Source organism: Misgurnus anguillicaudatus, chromosome 18, assembly GCF_027580225.2.
Source record: "Misgurnus anguillicaudatus chromosome 18, ASM2758022v2, whole genome shotgun sequence".
In the NCBI taxonomy this organism is placed as follows: Eukaryota; Metazoa; Chordata; class Actinopteri; order Cypriniformes; family Cobitidae; genus Misgurnus; species Misgurnus anguillicaudatus.
Window position 1 is genome coordinate 29,559,619 of NC_073354.2, and position 24,496 is coordinate 29,584,114.

At 36.0% G+C, this 24,496-nt stretch overlaps 1 protein-coding gene across 3 annotated transcripts in view; it reads right to left on the bottom strand.

Moving 5' to 3' along the window:
* Window positions 1-521: 521 nt before the first annotated feature.
* itpkb (inositol-trisphosphate 3-kinase B) overlaps window positions 522-24,496 on the bottom strand; it is a 48,241-nt gene continuing 24,266 nt past the window's right edge. For all 3 annotated transcript variants that reach the window (XM_055185553.2, XM_055185554.2, XM_055185552.2), the window contains 6 exons: window positions 18,944-19,043; window positions 16,799-17,012; window positions 13,851-14,055; window positions 7,921-8,022; window positions 5,114-5,185; window positions 522-4,403 (listed from right to left, as the gene is read on the bottom strand). In XM_055185553.2, coding sequence (XP_055041528.2) covers window positions 4,191-4,403; window positions 5,114-5,185; window positions 7,921-8,022; window positions 13,851-14,055; window positions 16,799-17,012; window positions 18,944-19,043 — 906 coding nt within the window. In that variant the 3' untranslated portion in view covers window positions 522-4,190. The remainder of the gene's footprint in view (window positions 4,404-5,113; window positions 5,186-7,920; window positions 8,023-13,850; window positions 14,056-16,798; window positions 17,013-18,943; window positions 19,044-24,496) is intronic.

Below are 24,496 nucleotides of genomic sequence, written 5' to 3' on the forward strand. Positions count from 1 at the left end.
TTTGTTATGATGAACACGAAGGAAGATATCCTGAGCAATGTTTGTAACCAAACCGATCAGAGGCCCCATTGACTTGCATAGCAGGAACAAATAATTCCATGGAAGTAAATGGGGTCCACGAACCGTTTGGTTACAAATATCTTCCTTCGTGTTCATCAGAACAAAGAAATTTATACAGGCTTGTAACAACATGAGAGTGAGTAAATAATGACAGAATTTTTATTTTTGGGTGAACTACCCCTTTAAGGTTTCTTTTTTCCTTGCAAGGCTTTTCTTTCTACTGAAATCACAGACAAAATAGGTTCATTTGTAAGAAAGGGGAAGAGGATGACAAATAAAGTTAGCCTACTTGTGACTATTTTAATGTTTACTACAGAAATATGAACACATAAAAAATGAAACTAGAAAGACTTTTTCTTTGGCATGGATATTTTTGTGACGTCAGCGGAGCACGTTGACGTTATGTAAATGTTCCTCGTGCCGAACAGACTTAACAGCTCATTAAAACTAGACAAATCACGCTCGTTTCAGAGATTTATTTTCCTAGAGAGATGGAGAACATACCCTGAAAACATTTGCACATTTTTACACGGCAACACGAGCTTAGCTTACATTACAGTGAACCACTACATCACCAAAAGAATGAGAGGTACAGCCAAACAAACACGAAAAGAAAACAATGCAGCTACATTTAGTGTTCTTGTGCAAAATGTAACAAAAACAATATATAAATATAAGTATGCGTATGACACCACTAGAGCTCCCCGATATGTTGACTTCACACAAATATGGCATGAAATGTAAAAAAAAAATGTTTAGGGCAGGAACTTGGTCAGTTTATTTTGTTCGTTGGTTATATAATACAGCACCACACCAGCAGGGGGAGTCCTAGTCTCATGTCTTGTCTTAAGTATGTGACTTCAGCCCTAAATCGGTTTAGATTGATTTAAAATTGACTTATTTTAATTGTAATATTTTGAATAAGGCATTTAATTTCATTAAAAATGTGTCAAATGGAAAAAGTGTTTAGGGAACTATGACTAGAGGACACGGCTTAGAGAAAAGGATTTGACGTAACCTTAGTCTTCTCGGTTCCTCTGGTAAGTTAATCGTAAAAAGGTCATTTATCTGACAACAGCAACATCTCTTATCTGCAATAAAGGATTGGTCAAGAATGAGGAACCCTATGGTGACATTTGGTTTAAGACCTCTCAATGACCTCTTTACTGTTTGGGAGTATCAGCGTCGCTGACGTGCTGCATCGTATATCCGAGGCGTTCCTCCTCGCTCCGGGCTACATCAACAACGATTAATCATCGATTGCGTTTATTCTGCTGTCAGGATTTGGTTTCCATACTGACCAACACATTAGTTTTTATCTCCGACGATATTTTGTTTGGCGCATATCTCAGTGTTTGGGGGTATGTAGGGATGGAATATTTGCATGGCAAATGGGCATGCAAACAACAATCACCCCTTCAAACACGATGCTTCTTTTAAGAGGGGTGAGTCAGCATTCAAAGGCATCGCCACCTCAGGCACTTGTCAGTGGAATAACTATATTTCTCAAGCCTGTCGTAAAAACAAGAATGTTTGAAACTGCATGGAATGGTTTACGTGTTTTTGGTCAACAGATGTGCAAGTTAAGGTTACGATCTGTATTTAAAAAAAAATAAAAGTGTTACGACAGCTCTTTTCTTAACCAAATAAGTTACCGTGGTGACTGATGTGTGATGTTTACAACCCACATTTCACAGCCCTTAGAGATTCTTAGGCTGTCAAACTACACATCACATGCCAACTTGAAAAGGCAGGCAGATGACGTAAAAGTAGCGCGAAATTAATTTTTCGAATCATTCTCGCGGTGCTTTGACGTCATCCGCCTGTCAGTTTTTGCGCCGCCGCATGAAGTCAAACAAGCCTATTATGTCGATTTTTTTCCCGCTTTTTTTGGGATACACTTCCTGAGAAAAACCTTGGCACTTAAATTGATTTGATTGTTTTTGGGCACTTGGATAACCATTAGCATTCGATATGATGGAATGTCAATAATATGAAGAATGTATTCAGCATAACAGCATAGAGTAAGACCATTCACCGCACGGATACTTGTATTTGTTCTACTAAAGGCATCTAATAAAAATTCTAACACTACTAACTTTAAAGTTAACCTGTTAAAATCTTGCAAATATAAATATCTATAAATAAAAATCTAGTGGTGCAAATGAGTAGTTTTCAAACTTGTTATAAAATTTAGAATTTTGTTTCAAAAAACGGTGGCTAGGTGTGAAATAAAAAACCAAAACAGACTCGAGCAATCTTTTCTGCCACGTGTGCAACATTTCCAAAACATATAAGATAACCTGTAAAACTTCAACTGTGCTCATAAGTTCACAAACCACTTGCAAAACCTGTAATATGTTATAAAATTTGTGTTTTAGTACTGCCTGCAAAAGCCACATAACAGATATCAAAGTATATATTTCACAAGACAAAATAACAAAGAAATTACATAAACTATCCAGCTTGATCTCACAGCAGTTCGTACGTATTTTTCGAGTTGGCTAATTTATTATTATGTAAAAAAATATATTTATATTGAAACCCCACTCATAAAGCTACAAGTACCCAGCAGGCATTTCAATGTTGGTTCACTGTTGAATCAACGTCAAGGACAAGGTTGAATCAACGTTAAATTACCTTTTGATTTTGCAAATTTATTCAACGTTGAACACCAACTGACATTATTTAAATCAAATTTTAATGTTGATTTTTAAGCATTTTATTAACCTTTTGCAACCGTTTACCATTCATCATTGTTTCAATGTTGTTTCAACGTTGAACAAACAACTGACCTTATTTTAGCCAAATTTCAACGTTGAAGGTCAGTCATATGCCTGCTGGGTATAGTCACATTTTTATGCATACGTGAGGGTCAACGTACAGAGTGTGTGATGCAAATTCCATTATCAGAATAGTACGCATGCACCACTATTTTTTTTAGAGGTGTGTAGGTTGTGCATGCATGGACGTACAGGAGAATGTAATATGTAGCCCAGGAGTCTGTGTACTACACGTACGAATAAACAACGCTTCAAGGCTGTGCGTTCGACCGTGCGCGTACGTTCGAGTACATTTGATGTAAAAAAACAAAAAAAACTACACTCTAAGCTTAAGCCCAACGTCACAGGCGTAAGCTCTGTCCTGGTTTATCTCGTATATTACTAACAGAAGGTATTATATCACCATACAGGGGTTTAAATCTGACATAGCTCCAGTTTCACAGGGTGTTCCCCAGGGTTCGGTCCTTGGACCACTGCCGTTTATCATATACATTTATCCACTCGGTGACATACAACGCAGACATGGACTTCAATTCCTTTGCTATGCTGATGATATCCAAATTTATCTAACTACAAAAATTAATACACATTAGCCATCTCGTAAAATACATACGAATTGCCATGAGATTGTGTTTAACTATGTTGTTTACATACTGCTTGTATTGTTGTGTTTAACTCCTTCAATTGTCTGCAGTGGCAAAGCTGAATCTCAACATCAAGTCAATGTGGAGAGAGCTTAAACATGCATTGCATGCTGGGAAAACACGGGTATCGCAAAATGCTACAAACAGACAATATTAGTATGTGAAGGTATGTATAATTTATGTCAGTTCAGTAACTACTTTGTCCTCTGGAAATATCTGTCATGTATATATAGCTTATATATTGACAAATAGCTTTTATCACAGCAGTACTAAATCAAAAGCAAAGTAATTTTTTTGTGATTGCTCTCGTTAATAAAAACAGATTCTGCAAGGTGTATGTAAACCTTTGTAAACTAAAGTGTAGCTGTAAGTGCTTGACATAAATCCGTAACACTAGCAAAAAGACCTGGCAAAAAAGTGGATGAGAAGTGTAACAATTCACCTGTTTGTTAAAGCGCTAGCTGCAAAGACTCTATTCACACACCTCTTGAACTAAAAAACACTGGCTTTTACACTACATATGTACAGCATCTACAAGTTTACATACATACAAATTAAAGGCCACCGTGGCATTAAAATTTTTACAGTTTTCTTTTTGGTGAGATGGGGGATCGGTTAGGACAGCTTTAGGGTAACCCGAGAGGTCTCGAACTGTAGTGCGGGCAACCCGCCCGAGGGCAGGGAGAGAAGATGAAATCCAACTCTAGTCGGGTTTAGGAGCTAGCATGTCGGTAACAATGTCTATGAGGTGGTCCAGGCCGTAGAGGTAGCCGTCTTCTCTGTTACCCTCCACCCAGGTCGCCCTGTGGCACAGCTCCTGCCCATCCGGCAACGGAGTGGTCTTCCCAAAATCTATCATCCATATTTTCGCCTGTTCCCGTTTGTCGTGGACGAATAGGAGAGAACTGCCAATCACCTGAGAGGGAAAGAGGCGGAGCATAAATGCATGCCATAGAAGTGCTTGCACATTAGACACAAAGATCGTGGTGTTTTTATACATTTGTGTGGCACTCTTTAAACAGATTGTAGCATAGAACTATGCCATTTTGTCCCAACATAGTGTTTTTTATCTATTAAAAGCAGAGTTTCGCATCCGTGCTTGGGTTGCCCCTACAGGCAGACCGAGGTATTGCATTATTTGAGATACTTGAGTTTTCAAATATGCTTTTAATTAATTACACATATTTAAGCCTTAAGTTGCACACACTACAAATAAAATAAGAAAATAATTATATTATTCTTATTTTATTCATAGCTCATACAAAATCATAATTGGCTTCGGTTTCCCCCCACAATCTGCCTGTGATGTTAATATATAAGTTACAACTGTGATTGCAAACACTGTATCTGCAAAAAAAAACATGTTTTACTATGTAAGCAAAATAGCATTGTGTGAAGTATATCCGTGTGTATAAAGTGTATTTTATCTTGTATTTCTATAACACTCTGAAAAGGTTATGGCAAGCTCTGCAAATGACCAAGCTGCTATTCAAGCATCAAATGATGATTCAAAGCTGCTCTTTGCTTAAATGCTGTCGTGTATTAATTTCCCACACTTTCACATGCTATTATGGTTTCTGTTATCACATGGTATAATGTGTCTTAGGATAATATATAAATGTTTACCTCATGTGTTCTGAAAAATGGTGAAATCTCCAAAGTTTCCTTGATTTCCTTTAGCCGTTCCAGATAGGAATTCTTTGGGGAAAAGACAAGATGGTTTTAAAATGAGACTATCTATCTTGAAATTATTTGTATTTATTGTAAAATTCATGCTAAAACCTCATCAATCTAATAATGAAATTTGGAGCATCAAAGTTTTATTTCAGTCATTAATTTTTAGTGCTGGGCAAAGATTAATCGCGATTAATCGCATACAAAATAAAGGTGATTTTTTGCATGGTATATGTGCGTGTGCTGTGTCTAATAGTTGTGTATATTTAACCACAAACACATTCATATATTCATTTCAGAATTGTTTTACTTATATATAATTGTTTTTAATTTATTTAGAATATATAAAAATATAAATAATATATATAAACATGTAAATGTTTCTTAAATACATACATGAATGTGTATGTATTTATTTATACATAATAATTACACACAGCACATACTCATATATTATGCCAAAAATCACTTTTATTTTGTATGCGATTAATCGCGATTAATCTTTGCCCAGCACTATTAATTTTACTTTAATTTAATTTTTTTTATATGACCATACTCAGTCAATATTAAAGATATCAAGGTTATATTTTTTACAGAATGTTTTTTAAAATTATTTTATGTAGAAAGGGTCACATTTGATATAATTTGACGACACAATTTCACTGCACTGCAACAAAAGACTTTATTACTTAGTATTTTTATTTAGTTTTTAGTACAAATATCTACATTTTTTAAATTAAATCAAGATGTATTTCTTGATGAGCAGAATGACCTAGGAAAATAAGTCTAGTCAAGTGAATTTGTGCCAATAGGGTGAAAATAAAGTAATTAAGAAAAAAGTTTTTTTCCCACCCCATTGGCAGATATTTTTGCTTGTTTTAAGCACAAATTCACTTAAATTGTATATTGTTTGTCTAAAAACTAGACTTATTTTCTTAGGTCATTTTGCTCATCAAGAAAATACATCTTACTTTAAGAATTTTACTTTAAGAATGTCAAATCATAGGTTGTTGGTGTTTTTGGATGCCTACAGAGGCGTCATGCCCATTCAAACTGAGAGGGCCCCTTCCCCCCTTAGATTTTTGAGCCAAGGGGATTTTGCATGCAACCTTAAAATCACTGAAGCATCGTTTAATTTGTTACTTTGTTTTATAGGCGTAAATATGACCTGTTTTTTACTCCGAGATTTTTAATCACATAATTAATTCTGGACGCAATGCATTATTGGTGCGGATTCCCGGACAAGGATTAAACTAGTCCTAGACTAAAATAAATGTAAAAGCTGTCCAACCTGAAAAGAACTTGCACTGCCATATCTTAAATTACATCAGTGCCCTTTGTTTTGCTTCAAAATGCACTGAAGTAATGTTTTTAGTAAGGCATGTTTGTTAAAACTACTATTTCCTAATTAAATTGAGGCCTAGTCCTGTTTTAAGCTAATCCCTGTCCAGGAAACCACCCCATAAATACAAATCCAGATGCAACAGAACAATGCTGGTGCCATCATTGTGCACGATTGCGGACATGTTGCTGCTGCACTTTATTATCTGATAAAATAATAAACGCCATCACGCGTTCAAAACGCAGCAGCTCTCGCAATGTTCGGTTTACCCTACTTGTGTACAAAGATCAAGTCCATTTCTTAATGTTTATATTTACATTCACCCCTAGAGGGGGCGCGTGATCGCATGTTCATGTGCTTTGACTCCGAGGTCAAATATTTGATGCAAAAATGCGTTCCTCTAATAATTGTATATAAACATGTTTTTATAGGCTAGATTTTAGAAGTTGCATGTTTCAATGCAATTGAATTGAAATGTGAAAATAAACAAAAAATGACAGCATTACATGAAGATTAAAGGTTGATCATTACAGCCAATCACAAATATGACAGATAAACGCATCAATGTAATGTTTAATTCAGTTGTCGGTGTGAAAGTGTATTTTTTTACTCGGTTAAAATGTGAAATAGCAATTAAATTCACTCCTAGCCTTTTTTGTCTATGTAGCCCATGAGAATATGGCCTATAAAAAGATTTTAATGTATTTTATTAATGGACGTTAACAATTATAATTACAATATGAAATGTACACACTGTGCCCCCTTAAAAAGAAATGGTGCATGATGCCCCTGGTTGCCTATATAAATACAGGGTTCATCGGTCACATTTAAAGCACAGCCATCAGATGAATCAGAACTTGTAATTTAATCAGGATGCATGTTAAGTTTCAGGACACACGGTAAACAAACATGGTGTTATTCTTAAATAAACAGTCATTTAATAAGACGTTAAAGACAAAGTTCATTGGAACTGTTTGCCAACAGGGCTTAACACCAAGAAAACCACTGAACTAAATTGAACGTCCAATATGCTTTCATATCATATAAAATAAGTAAACGTCTAGAGTACTTTACAAGCACAATCATACTGTAACAAGTAAACAGAAGTTGACGCAAGTCAAACTATTGCATCATACGAAGCGATGTGCATGTGTGAATTTCAGTGCAATATAATCGCGCATGTGCTCGAGAAGTGGTTTTCCCTGACAAACACAGTAGCAGGTGAGCTTTCTATGGGTTTCAAACAATGTATAACTCTAAAAGGCTGCACCGCACAAAGGAAACCCCTAGTTTCACAAACCACCCCAAGGGGGTAAATGATCATGTTCTGCTCCACCTGTCACTGCTTCACTTCTGTCTTCTACTGAAAAGCTTCTAACCGGCCCTAAAGCACGTAAACGCATAAACACAAACTTACCAGGATGTTCTGGTTGCCTTTGACGAAATCTTGGAAAGCTTCGGTCACTTGTTCCCGGGTCTTGGTCTTTTTAAAGTCCCTGTTTACTGTGCCGTCCTCTTTCTGAAATAGGGACAAAGACATCGGTGTGGAGGGTCAAACAGGATTAAGAATACAAAACCAACTCCACATCAGGGTACACATTCGATTAATTTCCTCAAAAGACAACTTGTAGTATAGATGCATGAACCATCTCTTTTCGTATTTGTCTTGTTTTTGCATTAAAACATCTAGGCCTGGTTTCACACACAAGGCTTAGCCAAAGCTAGGACTAGACTTTAGTTACAGGGGCGGTTTCCCATACAGGGGTTATCCTAGTCCCAGACTAAAATGCATGTTTAAGCTGCTTTAATTTAAAAACACTAAATTGAACATATATCGGTGACATTGTTTTGTCATGTGTTTTTGTAAGGTATGTTTTTAAAAACTTCCAAAATGTCCTAATATAATTAAGGTCTAGTCCTGGATTAACCTAAACCCTGTCTGGGAAACCACCCAGTATTGTTTTAGCATATATCATAAACATGCCTGTCTAGATAAAGAAATTAGTGTGTATCTTGAGACAAATCAATGGCACTGGCATATTTTAGTATCATGTGTTTTAGTTTAGGACTAGCCTTAAGCCCTGTCTGTGAAACCAGGTGTTAAACCTTTAAACCTGTTAAACCTTTGTTTTGCCTCAAAATGCACACAAGTAATGTTTTTACTTAGGCATGTTTGTTAAAACGAGTTATATTTCCTATTTAAACTAAGGCCTCGTCCTGGCTTAAAGGAATATTCCATTTTCTTAAAAGAAAAATCCAGATAATTTACTCACCACCATGTCATCTAAAATGTTGATGTCTTTCTTTGTTCAGTCGAGAAGAAATTATGTTTTTTGAGGAAAACATTGCAGGATTTTTAAGAACACTTAACTCAACACGTAATAGTTTTTTTCAACAGAGTTTCAAAGGACTATAAACAATCCCAAACGAGGCATAAGTGTCTTATCTAGCAAAACGATTGTCATTTTTGACAATAAAAATAACAAATATACACTTTTAAAGCACAACTTCTTGTTTTCCTCAAAAAACATAATTTCTTCTCGACTGAACAAAGAAAGACATCAACATTTTGGATGACATGGTGGTGAGTAAATTATCTGGATTTTTCTTTTAAGAAAATGGAATATTCTTTTAAGCTAATCCCCGTCCAGGAAACCACCCCCTTAAATTCTAAATGTAGATTTTTCTTAATCACTTTTTCTTATTCTAACCATAGCCTCATTAAATTTCTGATAAAACAATGTCACTGGTACATGTTAAAATTAAGCAGGACAAGGTGTTTTTAAACGAAAGTAGCTCAAACATGCATTTTAGTCTGGGACTAGGATAAGCCCTGTCCAGGAAACCGCCCCTAAATGTACAGTAAGTCACTTTAGATAAAAGCATCTGCCAAAATATGCATTAATGTAAAATTTATCACGAGATTTATGCTTAAGAAAAAACTAAGAAATATAAACTTATTTTAACACATATTCTCTAACAAATTAGCGTCGCACACCTAAAGTCAATAGATAGGTGCGTAGGATAAGACCACAAAAATTCTCAAAATTTACAAGGAACAATTCCCGCACACTATCTGCTTGCTGAAAAAAATTATTTAATGAAAGTTGCGTTGCAACGTTTCGATCAACGGATCTTCATCAGGGAACTACATAAATGATATCATGAGTTTATTGAATTATTGAATTGAGATGTAATCATGTGACTTTTCTGAATGATGCACCTATCATGTGACTTGATGTATCTACATTGTGATTGGACATTTGTCCATTTAAATTTGATTATGTCTGGAACAATTGTAGTTGCCTGATGAAGATCAGCTGATCGAAACGTTGCAACGCAACTTTCATTAAATAATTTTTTCCAGCAAGCAGACAGTGTGCGGGAATTGCTCCCCGCAAACACATATTCTCTAAAAAGTTCATATTGCAATATGCATTTTTTATAATATTGTTTTTCATAATAAATTTTTTTTACAGTGTAGTTAGGGGTGGACCACAATATTCGAATATTCGTTCCGTGGGTTGACATTCGATTTTCAGTTTTGAGATTCGAATATATATATAAATATTTTACAGCGTTAATTCAGAGCTTTTGCAAAGCAGGAAGTGCGCTTCACGCTCCCGCTCGATAGGTGGCGCAGAGAGACCAACATCCATAGCCAAGTCAATTCTTAATTTTAATCTGCTGTGTTATTGTTATATTTTCTCCCATTTTTTCCAAACTGCGACAAACGCCAGTCCTCCTTCTCTGCGGAATGCAATAAATCTCCTCAACAAATCACATCGCACCATTCCACGCATTGTAAACATTAATGGCGGCGCTTTGTATTCACACGGAATCCTAGTTTTCCTCATATATTTTGTACTTCATGATCAACAAACAAACAAAAACAAAATAGTAATTTTGATGGCATTGATAAACCTGTGGTGGTTTTCTGTGGCGGGGAAGAAAGTAAGTCATCAAAATCAAATAATTTCGGCTGTTGCTTGTTCTCATACGACAGCATCAAGCTTCTGTCATGCTAACACATTGACTCCATGGGATCTTATGAAAAACTTTCCATTATTTTACTCAAAGTCAATGAAAATTGAGCAGGACCAAAACATTTTATAGCTGATAGCTGTCAAAAAAGTTCAGCGACGACGTCCCAAGGAGTTTTGATTAATGCTATTAATGTTTTTTTTAATCGGTGTATACCACTAGTCAACTAGATGAATATAACATGGCAAAGATAAATGCACATTTATATATTGATTCAATAGATTTATAGTATTTTGAAAAAAAAACTTGTTAAAAAAAATTATCCGTTTTATAATAAATCTTTGAAAATCAAATTATGGATTTGAATTTTTAATGTTATTATAACCTAAAGCTGCTATGTGAAAGTTTGTAACAGAAAAAATGGTTTTAATCTTGTCACTTTCTTGGTATAGAAAACACATTTTTACCGAAATTAGTCAAAATGGATTTATTGGGTCTTGGAACCAAACTCTTCATATGTTGAAAACTTGATATAACAGTATGCAGTATGCAATAAAAATTTTTTTATCTTGTTTGAATATTTTTACAAAAAAAAGAAACATACTGATTAAAAAATTATTTTGTTCTGCAAATTCAACATGATACCACAGGATGTCTGTAATATCAATGGTCAATTCGGATGGGATTAAAAATCTCAGTAAAACAATCAAAAGTGGGAGGGGTAATACGATTACGCAGCGCGTCACCTCCTGTGTCGTCACGTGCACATTACCTTGCTTCCTGATATCACATGTGCAAACAACAAGACAGACGAGAAATCTAAAAACACTGTGTTTAATTTCAGTTTGGGGAGAACGTCAATTTCAGAAACATTTCGGTGCCTCTGTGAAGTGCTTTACCCCACCTTCCTATGTAAACCTAATTCCATCCAAATAGTACTTTAGACTGTGGAATTAGTGTGCTTGACAAACGTCAAAACAGATGTATTATAAACATAATACAACAAACAGAGCACAGTCACACAACCCCCATAACAGCAGTCTGCCTATTCTTCAAAATGCCCTGGGTGCTAACAGAAAGTGTAAAACGAGAACCTGCCCTTAGCTATTCATATGAGGCATCTGCAAAGCTCAATGGTAAAACTCTCATTAACCATGATTTGTTTGACAGAGACCAAACACAAGCGCTCTAATCTCCTCTTTCTCATCTTAATAGAATCATAGTGGTCTGGATTGACTTTATTAGCTGAAGCTTTTGTAGCTGCATTAATCTTTTTGACATTTTCAATGAAGACGTATTTACGTTGGTGGCGCACGTGCGAGTGAGAACTGAATTACAGAACTGAAATCGTGTTGTGAGAGCGAAGGCCTGTCATACACTGATGTTGGGCTCAATGGACGTGCCATAAACAGACTGTGTGAATGACAGAAGCATTCAAACACAGTCACCCTCTTAAAAAAAGGCAAATCCTGCCCCCTTGGTTATATCGGAAGACTGTGATCTCATTAAAACACATGTGCACGTTTAAAGCTACCATGACTCAGCCGATGAAAACAACACAGCAGATTGACTTTCTGAGATTTGCAATACATTGCACTTAAAGGGATAGTTCACTTTAATTTACTCATCCTCGTGTTGTTTTAAACCTGTATGAATTTATTTTGATATTTTGAGAAATGATGGTAAACACACAGCAGACAGTGACCGTTGACTTCCATAGTAAGAAAAAAATATTTTGGAAGTATTGTGATAAATGATGAAGAAAATAGTTTGATAAACGATGGTAAGCAAGCACACAGTTGGCGGTATCCATTAAATTCCATCATATTTTTTTATTCCTACTATGGAAGTCAATGGTCACTATCTGCTGTTTGTTAACCATAATTTCTCTAAATATCTTCTTTTGTGTTCATCAGATAAAAGAAATTCATACAAGTTTAGAACAACATGAGGATGAGTAAATGATGACAGAATTTTCATTTTAAAGTAAACTATCCCTTTAAATACTTCAAATTAATAACATAAACATTTTGGCAATGGCATTGTTTGGCATTCTGTATTTTCAATTAATTAAATAAAATCATTCAGTATATGTATATGTATAAAGAGCTCAGATGCAAAACCCTCTAAATGTTTTCTTGTAAATTAGCATTTTTTTCTTAGGCTCTTATGTTTCGTTTTTAGTAATTTCACTTCAATGGCAATGAACATTTTATTTATCAGCAAATAACATGCCTTATTTTTTACAAATTTCTTTTGTATTTAACAAATTTGACTGTCTTTCACAGCAAAACCCTCTAAGTACATCCAAAAATCTCCACTTATAAAAAACATGAATGACCACACTGTAAAAATTGCAAACAGCAAGGCATGACAAATGTTTTTATATTACTTCAACTCATTAAAATAAAATAGAAAATTTCAACTTGTTTTATAAGTCACAACAACTCATCACAACAACCCGTCGAAAGCAAGCGTGAAGCACCAGCCCAGAAAAGTGAACCCAAAACGTCTCGATCGCCCCCAGTGACTGGTCCTAGTATAAACCCTGTGACGGGGTCATAAACCCTGGGGTGGGGTCATAAACCCTGCCTCCCCCATGTTATTCAATATGCCTTAAGACCAACTAAACAATTGATTAAACTTCAAATATCTTTTTTCCGAAGCTGTTTTCTGTCATTTACTGTATTTTTATCACGCTGATGTAAATTTAAGTGTTTGTTTTTAAAATAAGTTTGTTTTAGTTAGTTATTTAATGCTAGAAAAACGGTAGTGTAACGTCATGATTGATAGCTGTGATATGTGCATTCTGCGAGCGTGGGGCCATGATTTCGCGGCTTTACTTCCTGCTCACTACTGCGCAGGACTGGTCCCAAAATCGCTACTGCGCAGATTCAAGACCCAAGTTGTCAGCGCAATATCGATTCGGGACACTGGCAGTTTCACTATTCACCAATGGAAAAGAGCGAACAGGTGTCGTCCATCTTTTTTACAGTCTATGGTCGAAAGTCGCAAGTTAAAATGATTTGTCAATTTCAAAGCCAATTTGATTATACTTAGTTCTTTTTTTAATTGTTATAATTTTGTTACAAATATTTACAGTGTAATTTACATGCATGCTGGAAAAACAACTCAATTTCTGCCTTTTGAGTTAAAATGTATCTGTACAACACTGTGAATTTAGGAAATTGGCATTTCAGCCTCATTTCAAAAGGTTAAAATGCCATTCGAATGAGGATGTTGACTATTGCTTGATTTTTTTTTGCAATTTCACCTCATTTCTGTTCTATGTCATACTGTACTGTCGGTTTCACATGAAGGGGAAGTGTCAAATGTTAAATGTTTTTAGAGCACCCATCTTACCTTGATGCCCTCAATACGGAACCCTAACGTAGCGGTGGAGCTGATGGTTTCCCTCCATTGCATATAGCGCGGTTTAGTGACCGCTTTCTGTTCATGTTCCTCAGGCGTGGGAGCATTAGGGTCCACCTCTATCATCTTCTGATACATGTCGGCTCTCAGGCTGGGCTTCTTCCTGGCTTTTGTCAGCTCTTCCTCCAGATACGTCCTGCGAGAGAAGGTTTCTGGGTCACTTAACTTGTTTAAACTTAAAATATTTGGGATGCATACAAAAGTTCACAGATTTTATTGGCTAGAGGCTTCAAAAGAAATGCAAGTAGTAACAAAACTTGTATGTTCTACAATCTTAAAAATACAGGTACTTTGTTGGGCTGTATGGTTCCTTCAAGAACCATTAACATCCATAGAGCTTTTGATTTCCACTTTGGGGAAGCAAAAATGGTTCTTCATTCTTACAACAAAGGTGCTTCAAGAGATTCTTCACATCAGTGCAATAGAAGAACCATTTTTGGTTCCCCAAAGAAGCATCTCTTACATTTATATATGTCTAAATAACCTTTATCCACTATAAAGCACCTTTTTTAAAAGTTTTCTTTTTTGTAAAAGGATATTCGAATGTTCTTTAGGAATCATCAAGAAAAAATTATTCTATGGCATTGTGTAGTACAGGAATCATTATATAGACCAGTTCAAAAGATGTAAACAACACTGGTCCAGAAGCACTTCCTGTTTCCGTTTTTTTAACACTAGATAAACGTTGGGATAAAATAAACCAACAGAACATATAAACCTTAATTAACTGAAGTTAAAAAAACATCTTAAAGATAATAATATATGTAAAATAAAAAAATAACTGTCACAAACTGTAACAGGAAGTGTTCTGGACCAGTGTTGTTTACATCATTTGAACTGGTCTATAGCTAATGCCACATAAAAGACAGTTATCTGTCAAGCTCCCAAAAAAGACAAAAAATATTGTTCCATTTTTGTGTTATTTTTGGGATGAACTTCTCCTTAACTTTGTCTTGGAAAATTCTGTTGCTAAAACTGCAATGAATGTGCGTGAGCCTCTAAGCGTTGCATTGTTTTGTTTGGACAGGCCAACGGAGACTATGTTAATATCCCGACCATCTGGTTATCTCTATATTTGTCCATGACCGCTGCCGTGTTTCGGTCAGCAAACAGAGCAATCCCGGGAATGACGGAGTGGGAAAAGTAATGAACGCTGCCTGATATGCATCATGATCTCTCGCACCGTCCTTAAAAAAGCACAGCTATTATTCAGCATATTAAAGGACTGATCCTCTGCAGATCGTCTGGGGAGCGGAGTTTGTCTTAGTTATATGGTGCTTGGGATGTTTAACATCTGTACAAATAATGACTCAATGAGAGCTATTAATTTTAAATAACATTTTCAGGAGCACACATGCAGTTGGATAAATCTAGATAAGACAAGCTGAGAATTGCTGAAGATTTTGTCTTGTATAAGAGAGGAATTGTGGTTAATTTTCAATGGTGAATTATACTGTACTTGAATTTCTCCCTCACTGTTTCTTTCCAGTGCTTTATTTTATATCTGTTCCAGCTGTGTTGCATCTGTTTTAGCTTAAACTGTTTTAAACAGGATAAAAGACCAACAAGAATTTCCGAGAAGAGGATAACACATTTTAAATAAAGTTTATAAGTTTGGTTAACTTTAGTAGTTTAGACCACAAAGGCCATTTTGATTTCATCAGGTCTTCAAATTAAAACAAGCAAAAATAGATGTAAAATGTAGCCTACTGTAAATAAAATATAGATGTCAACATAACCAAAAAAAGTAAAATGATTTCCATAACAATTACATTTTTACCATGAACATCTTTCAAGAAATTACAAATATCGTTTTACATCTCTTTGAAATCTAATTGTTCACCCTATAAAATGCCAGAGTATTTTCAACCCAGTGTTGGGTCAAAAAGGGACAAACCCAACCCATTTGGTTAAATTAACCCAGAAAATGTTTTTATTTGACCTAAATAAACATCATAGCATTTTGGGTTGCAACAACCCAGCGTAGGTTAAATTACAAACCAACAGGTTGGTTTCGTCCCTTTTTGACCCAACACTGGGTTGAAAATAACCCAGCATTTTAGGGGGAACATTTTGATTTCAAATAGGGTTGTCACGGTACATTTTCGATTCTAAGGTAATGGTTCAATTCGATTCTCGTTTTTTTTTCCTCATTTTTTTTAAAGAACAGGTTGCTATGCCATTTTTCGACTAGACTTTTATGAAATATAATATCTGTCCTTAAACCCGGAGATGCCCTGCCATGTAAATCGTGCTGACAGTGAAAAAATATGGTACACGCACATACCTGATAAAACGAAACTTCCTGTCAGATGAATATCTGTCAGTACTATGCACCTTAAAAACGCGCTTTTATTACCGTCAGACGAGATTGGGAGACTATACCTCAAGAAGTCATGTTTAAATGCTGTTTTCATAACTCTTAAGCAACTAAAATAAGTTTTAACAGATCTCAGTTCAGAGAAACGACCGGTCCTGGCACAGGTGCGTGCATGCTCTGTTCTGATTTGGTTCAGATGAAGGCAGAGGGGCGCACTTTTTTTGTTTCCCATGAAAAGAGCAGCTCGCGTGTTGTCTCCTGCATCTGCCACGGTATCTTTTAACTGGCTGTAGTTAGCTAAGTTAGAGGAGGTTGACTCGCAGCAACACGTGTGTTTTTTTCCGCTTGACAAGCCGACTGGACGTGACATGGGGGCGTGGCAGCATTGATGATTCCATTTTCTAATTCAAAGTTCGAGGTTGTCACTTAATTTCGAACGATTTCGATTTAAACTCAAAATCGTGACACCCTTAATTTCCATAACCCAGCATTTATTAGAGTGCAAGGTAAAAAAATCAGTCTAGCATCGCATCAACATCCACATCTCTTAACAACTGACCTGACACCCATCTTGCAGTCCATGACACAGGGCAGATCAAAATCCACCAGTAAGTCCTCCATCTGATTGTACTTCTCTCCCTCCTTCTCCACATCTCCAAAATATGCAGGGACGTAGGGTTTCAGCACATCTTTCATCAGCCTGTCGAGACATTGCTGCTCACACGCACAGTGTTTCTTCAGGATACGACCATTAGCACCTGCCTTGAAATTACCTGAGGGAGACATTAATACGCTTACAAAAATGGTGCATTCAAAAAAGTGTCAGACTGCATTTTTTAAATATGTGCTGCTTTCTTTTTGCTTTACGTAGTATATTAATGTTTTGGCATTCTAGCCTAAGTTAGTGAATTAAACTGTTGAAGCTAACCAGAATAGATTTTTATTGCCCTTTCATAGAACAGGAGAGCTCACTCTTTGTTGAGCTCACAGATACGTATACAGTACCGTGCAAAAGTCTTAGGCCACATTGCTACCATTAGATTTGTTGTTTTTTACAATTGCACAGTGATCATATATAATAATTTCTCAGTCTCTTTTATTAGAATACAACCAGAAAATAAAGGAAATGTGTATGTAGTATTAAAAACTGTATAAAAGTATAAGCTGAAGTATGAAGTATTTAAGGTAAACTCCCCTTCCACTTGACCAATAGCAGGCAGCTGTAGGATCTCTTAAACCTAAATGAAATTAAATCCTAATTTGTAATTCTAATCGAATGACTTCAGGATGTCAGTCTCCTTAAAAAAGCTCAAGATGTGTTTCGTGCCAAGAGAGGTCACACTAAATACTGACTGATGCCTGAAGAAGACATTTAGTTCTGAAAATATTTTTTTAACTCTTTCCCCGCCATTGACGAGATATCTCGTCAATCAAGAGAAAACGCTTCCCCGCCAACGACGAGTATTTCCGTCTTTCCACAATACCGCTATTATCCACTAGGTGGCGTCCTTCCGCAACTTTTTAAACCCGGAAGTATTGCCCTATGACAAGCTGCTGCATGACCGTGTCTGTTTTAAAGATCGCTCTGAATGGGATCTCTATGAAAAGTCCGTCACAAAAATGGATTTATCTCTGCCTTTTGCTCAAAATGTGGTGTTTTTACAGAAACCTACCCATATTCAAAAGCTGATTACAAAAGAACTACTGAAGGTAGGATGAAACGTTTTTTTTTTTTTTGAAAGCAGAGGGTCTGTTCTTTCATATTGTATGTTTATATATTTAAAGAAGAACATTTTCTGGAAGGCATTAAACTTTTGTGAAAATCATGAAAAACGTTGGCGCTGGCTGGCAACATTTTTAAAAAACGCTGGCGGTGAAAGAGTTAATTGTGTGTACATTTTCCTGTATTTTCTGGTTGTATTCTAATAAAGAGACTGAGAAATAATTATAAGTGATTACTATACAATTGCAAAAACAGCAAATTTAATGGTCTAGACATTAATGAGCAAATATTTAAATTAGGGATGTATGATTATAGGAGACCAAATAAAGAATTTTTGTAGCTCAACTAATAAAGGTCCCGTGTTAAATTCCAGGGAACACACATTTTGATAAAATGTATATATTAAATGCGCTGGTAGTTGTTTAGGATAAAGCATCTGCCAAATGCATAAATATAATGTAATTATAAACATATAAATATAGATTCATATATCTACAGAGGTTTTTTGTTTCCCAGGAGACTCGAGCAAAAGTCTCCACTGACTCTCCATCAAACAAGATTTATTTCTGTTATATGAGGAATCTGGAATTAGAACACCATACTTTTACCATATTATTAAATATATTTGTATACTCTCACAAAAAGGTACAAGAAGGTGATACAAAAGTTGTCACTGGGGTGGTACCTTTTCAAAAATACACTTTTGTACCTAAAAGCTACACATTGGTACTTTAGAGATACTGGTACCAAAATATTACATATTAAAGTCCCTTCTTAAAAGGGACTGTCCCGGTGACAACTTTTGTAAATTTTTTCTAAAAGTGTACATTGTGGGGATTGTCCAATGCATTTGGATCTGAGTTCGTATACTTGTGTAAAGCATGCTTTTCGACTGAACTTCAATACAACGACAGTGCACTGTGTGGAAAAAATGAAATAATAAAAGTTTATTTATCATCAATTTCTGTTTTTTGAAATTACCTGCATGACCAGCCAGCTGGATCCATGGGTACTTCTTCTTGAAGGACATCACAAATGGCGACCAGTGAACCATATTCTTGATCTTCTTCCATGATTTATGCTGTTCAAGAGAGAGAGATGATGAGTACATTTATATTATTTGCGGTACAACTACACTTGGCTGGATCAGGCAACCAACATATCAGTGCAAAAGCAGCAGTGGCGGCTGCTGACTGCTCTTCCGAGGGGCGCAAATTCAAAATATGTGTTTGTTGCGTCATGTGAGCCATGTGCATCACGTGCATCACGTGTTTTATCCAAATAAGTGCCTGCTGCACACCCATCAAAACCGTTTATGACAAAAGAGTTCACAAAATACACGCAAGACACTCCCTTAACAGTAAACTCTGATTACGCATAAGATTATACGAGTATCTTAAAAACGCAAGCGTCTTTTTTATCATAAACCCTTTAGACGCGTCTGCAGCAGGCACTTATTTTGACAAAACACGTGATGCACATAGGTTCACTCAGCGTGGCGAACACATATTTTGAAATGACGAACCACACACATGATGTTGTGATGAACTTCGCATCGTGCGCCCTCGAAAAAAGAAGTCACCGGCCGCCACTGAAAAACAGAAACACTTTACAATAAGGTTGTATTGGTAAACATTAGTAAATGCATGAACAAACACTGAACAATATTGTTTTTCAGCATGTATTCATTCTTGTTAATGTTAGTTAATGTCAGTACAGCTAATAATGTTAGTTCATGGTGCATTAATTAGTGTTAACAGTTGCAGTGCTAGATTTGATAAATATATTAGTAAATGCCGAAATTCACATGAACTAAGATTAATAAATCCTGTAGAAGCATTGTTAGTTCATGTTAGCTAATGTGTGAACTAATTGTTAACAAGTACAACCTCATTGTAAAGTGTTACCGCAAACACTTTACAGTATTTGTACATAAAAAATAAAAAATCTTTAATAGAGCAAAGAAACCGAACAAAACAAAATAAATGCCCGGAGGAAGATGAGTAAACCTTATTATATAACACTTGGCAGGTGTGGTTCATTTTCCTACAGCAAAACGCAAACCGACATACAATATGTGGTTAAGAAAAAACAAACAGGTCTTTTGCATCTATTTGCATACATTTGCTGGCCGCTCCTGCAGCAGTCTACGCCAATACCACAGTTTACACAACATAGTAAAGATTGTACGATTGTAGAGATTTAACATTTTATAATTAAACAATTATATTCACCACATAAACCCTTAATATGAGTGGGGAATTTCATTTATTAAAGCACTGAAAGTGCTCATGTGCTTGCCACGTTTTTATGAGTTTGTAACCGAAAGCAGTGACAGGCTTATTCCAACAGACAAAATTTTGTGCCTATGCAAAAACATCCTGAAATGAAGACAAAAACATACAGTAAGTCGACAAGCAGTGAAGCAGATCTACTTATTCACAGCGACGCTATGAATTTGATTTAGCATAACCTATCCACGCTTGTGTTCCTCCCAGGATAATACATTTCACCTAGAACGGCATCAAACATTGGTTTCTATTAGTACAGACTCGCAAGCTGCGGAAAACACTGTTTTTCCAGTTCAAAAAAAGCTTTGTCAGGCCATTACACTGTGTTATTCCACTTCACTAAATGTCCTTGACTAAGATCTGTTTAACTTTCCATGTTGGCATGGTGAAGGCATTCTTTACTCCCCTCTCAGAGATGGATTGGGGGTTTCCTCGGGTGACCAGGGAAGCCTTTTTCACCCCAGCACTCTCAGCCAGATCTCCCAGGAAGAGCGGTTCATCAGTGGGCATGCTTTGAGCACAAATCAGCCCCCCTTTAAAGCTAGAAAGCCCTCTGGTCAACAAGCCCGAGCCAAGAAACGCATACAAAATCTGGTCACTGATGCTTTGCCATGCATGTTGATTAAAAAAAATAAACTACTCCTGCACTCTGAAAAATATGCTGAGTTGTTTCATGGTCCCATTTTGGATAAACTATGGACAAACTCAACCATTACCCTAAAAAATTTCCATATTTGACCCAACCATATAGGTTGAACCACCTAGCACAAGTTAATATACACATAATGGTTGAATTTTTCCATATTAACACAACCCAGCATTTTTAAGTATGTAGCTCATTTGGTAGAGCATTGTGTTAAAGGTTCAAGGGTTCAATCCCATATAATGTATACTGTAGTAGCTTAAATGCACTATATATATAAGTTGCTTTGGATAAAAGCGTCTGCCAAATGCATCAATGTAAATTCATTATAAATCCAGTACACTGTAAAATTTTAAAGGGGACATTTCACAATACTTTTTAAGATGTCACATAAATTTTTGGTGCCCCCAGAGTACATATGTTAAATTTCTGCTCAAAATACCAGATCATTTATTATAACATGTTAATAATGCATTTTGTAGATATGACCAAAAATGTGCTATTTTTGGGTGTGTCCTTTAAAATGCAAATGAGCTGATCTCTGCACTAAATGGGAGTGCTGTTGTTGGATAGTGCAGATTAAGGGGCGATATTATCCCCTTCTGACATCACAAGGGGAGCCAAATTTCAATTACCTATTTTTTCCCCATGCTTGCAGAGAATGATTTACCAAAACTAAGTTACTGGGTTAATCTTTTTCACATTTTCCAGGTTGATAGAACCAATGGGGACTTTATTATAGCACTTAAACATAGAAAAAGCCAAAATTATTTGGGCACTGGGCTGTTATGAATTGCACTAATCTTGATTTTACTCCCTGAAACTTCCATGCCGAAGGGTCTGAATTCATTTAAACTAAAATAAAGAGCCATAAAAGGTATAAACCATCATCTGAGATCAGCAAAAGGTTTTATCTGTCACATGATGGTTCTGCTCCAGTGGAGGGAAACTGCTCCTCCTGCCCACAAGTTGCTGTTAAAGGGGTTTGGTGTTTCTGCCTGTCTATTTCCTAAAAAGTAAACCACCACCCAACCCCTACATCTGGTGGGTGTAACCCCTAAAGGCACATAGTGGAACCTCAGTGATCCAGGAGTTGCCAGCATTGCTTGGAAAGGCTTCGATGTTAATAAGATTGCCGCTATAAACCTGCTATAAGGGTATCATAAACAGTAGCAACACAAATATATATGATAGGTTTCAATAAAACTCTTTGAAGGAAACTGTAAATCTCTAGGTGCACTTTACACATACATTTTTCTTGTTTATTTTTCGTTATATTCAAAAGGCTTTATGCCCAGCTGCACTACTTCCTGAACTTCAGCCAGCTCCTTGTTTCCTGTCTGCCATTATTGGACAAACTGATTAATCCAGGTGTGTCTGATTATTGCTGTTGTGACTACTGAGGTCAGGCACACCTGGATTAATCAGTTTCTTTGTGACTACTGAGGTCAGGCACACCTGGATTAATCAGTTTGTCCAATAATGGCAGACAGGAAACAAGGAGCTGGCTGAAGTTCAGGAAGTTGCGCAGCTGGGCATAAAGCCTATTCAAAATGATAGTGAGCATAAAACATGCTCTATACGTCAACCCTCAACTGCACCATGTTGCCTTTAGGACTCAATTTGCTTTGAGTTTACGAGCCCATGATGCAAATGAGATGGACTATAATGAAGGGATGACTTTGACTAAAACCAATAAAAAGGTTTTCGTTGGTCATACTATATCCTGGAAGTCATTTTATGGCGTAGTGCACATTTTCTTTTTTTACCATCAAAAGTGTAATTCATATTTGTTATAATGATTAGTCTATGACCCTCCCTTGCAACAGAAGCCCTGCCAGAAATGTACACTGAGGTCAGACGAAAGCTTTCCAACAAGTTTTAAGTTTTTTTATGTTAAGTTGCATGTGAATATTGTTAAACAAGGACGGAAACCCTGTCTTTGAATTTTACTTAGGTTTTAATAAGACGAATGATAGAATTTAACGGCATATTAATCGTATATCATCATTGATATGAATATTCATATTTAATATGAATTTTGGTCAATTTCACCCAGCCTTCACATCAACATTGTAAATTCCTGGCTTACATTTTTAAGTATAATCAACTTGTATAATCAAATGATTTTTTAAATCTTGACTAGTGATGAGTTGCTGTAACTTATACGGTTAAATAAAGTTAAAACTTCTTTCAACTTTATTGAAACTTTATTTAGTCTGAAACGACTTGTAAATCCAAGTTGAATATACTTAAAAATTAAATGGCAACCAGGATTATTTTACAGTAAGCAAGGTCCTTCAATTAACAACCTTAATTAACAAAATATTTAACTATTTTTTTTATTTAAGGTTTTATGCATTTTTAGTATTAGGATTTTATGCATGAAAATGTCTGCATTATTCTGCTTACATAGGGCACGAATCAGAGGGTTGACCTTATTAATAATCATTTTTATAAAATAAAATAGTAAAAATAAAATATGAATAAAACATTATTACATTATAATCGCAGTGTGCAGAAAATAAAGACCTACATGATTTACAAACAACTTTCACTCTCATTTTATCAGATTACCCAAGACTATTGAAAGTAAGTAAAAAAGATATAAAGTGTGATCTTTTACAAAACACAAAAAGCCACAGCGTGCAGAGGTCCTGGTTAATATATAATGAAACAGATGCTGTCAAAACCCCGTGGTTTGGACCACTGCAGAAAGTACTTAAAAACATTAGGACTAATTGACAGATAATGTTTGCCAGATACTACACTCAGGACACTGTGGGATCCCACATCTCCATCACAACACAAATTAAAGTTCAGGACAAAGTGAAGCCGAAAGAAATGTCTGTAGTAAGAAAAATATTCAGGATGTGGGAAAACAAAACAAGTGGGCATCCCGCAGGAAATATGTGAGTTGTAGACGGAAAACTAGGGTCAGGTCAAAATGACTATTGCCTAATGAGTAAAATATCCCAAAAACTACAACAGAGATTACAAATGTGATTGACACAGAGAATTTGCACTTTTACTGCTTATTGCTAAATCCTGTTGTAACACACTTGTTGCAAAAACACCAAAAGCAAATCCAGAATTTGATCTCAGCTGGCTGCTGGCTTGTTTGTTAAACAGCTTGATGATATTACATAAAAGCAACAAGTAATACCAATGAAGACCCACGCAGACAGGCTTGTGTGTCTGATAACATATATACATATATATGGAAAACCAAAGCATTACCTGCACCGCTTTGACCACCAGGACAAGTGACGTGGCAAAAAAAACCAACACAGGATAAATGAAATTCCAGATGTGCGTGATGAAAGATGACATGGTATGAATCATAAAATCATGCGCCGGCAGACAGCATGCAATCACGACGTAAGCTAGAATTTGAGTGAAGCGCAGTGCAGGACAATGCGCATTTCTCATTTGTTTCCATACAAAGCATTCGAATGCACAATTGACCCATGCAAATACGCTGGTAGGCCGAGCTCAAAGTGCAGATACCACATTAAAACTCTATGGGACGCCTGCGAAGGCCATGAGCAATGCAAATGTTTTGGGTTCCTCAAACTCACCTGAATTGCACAGAGTTTG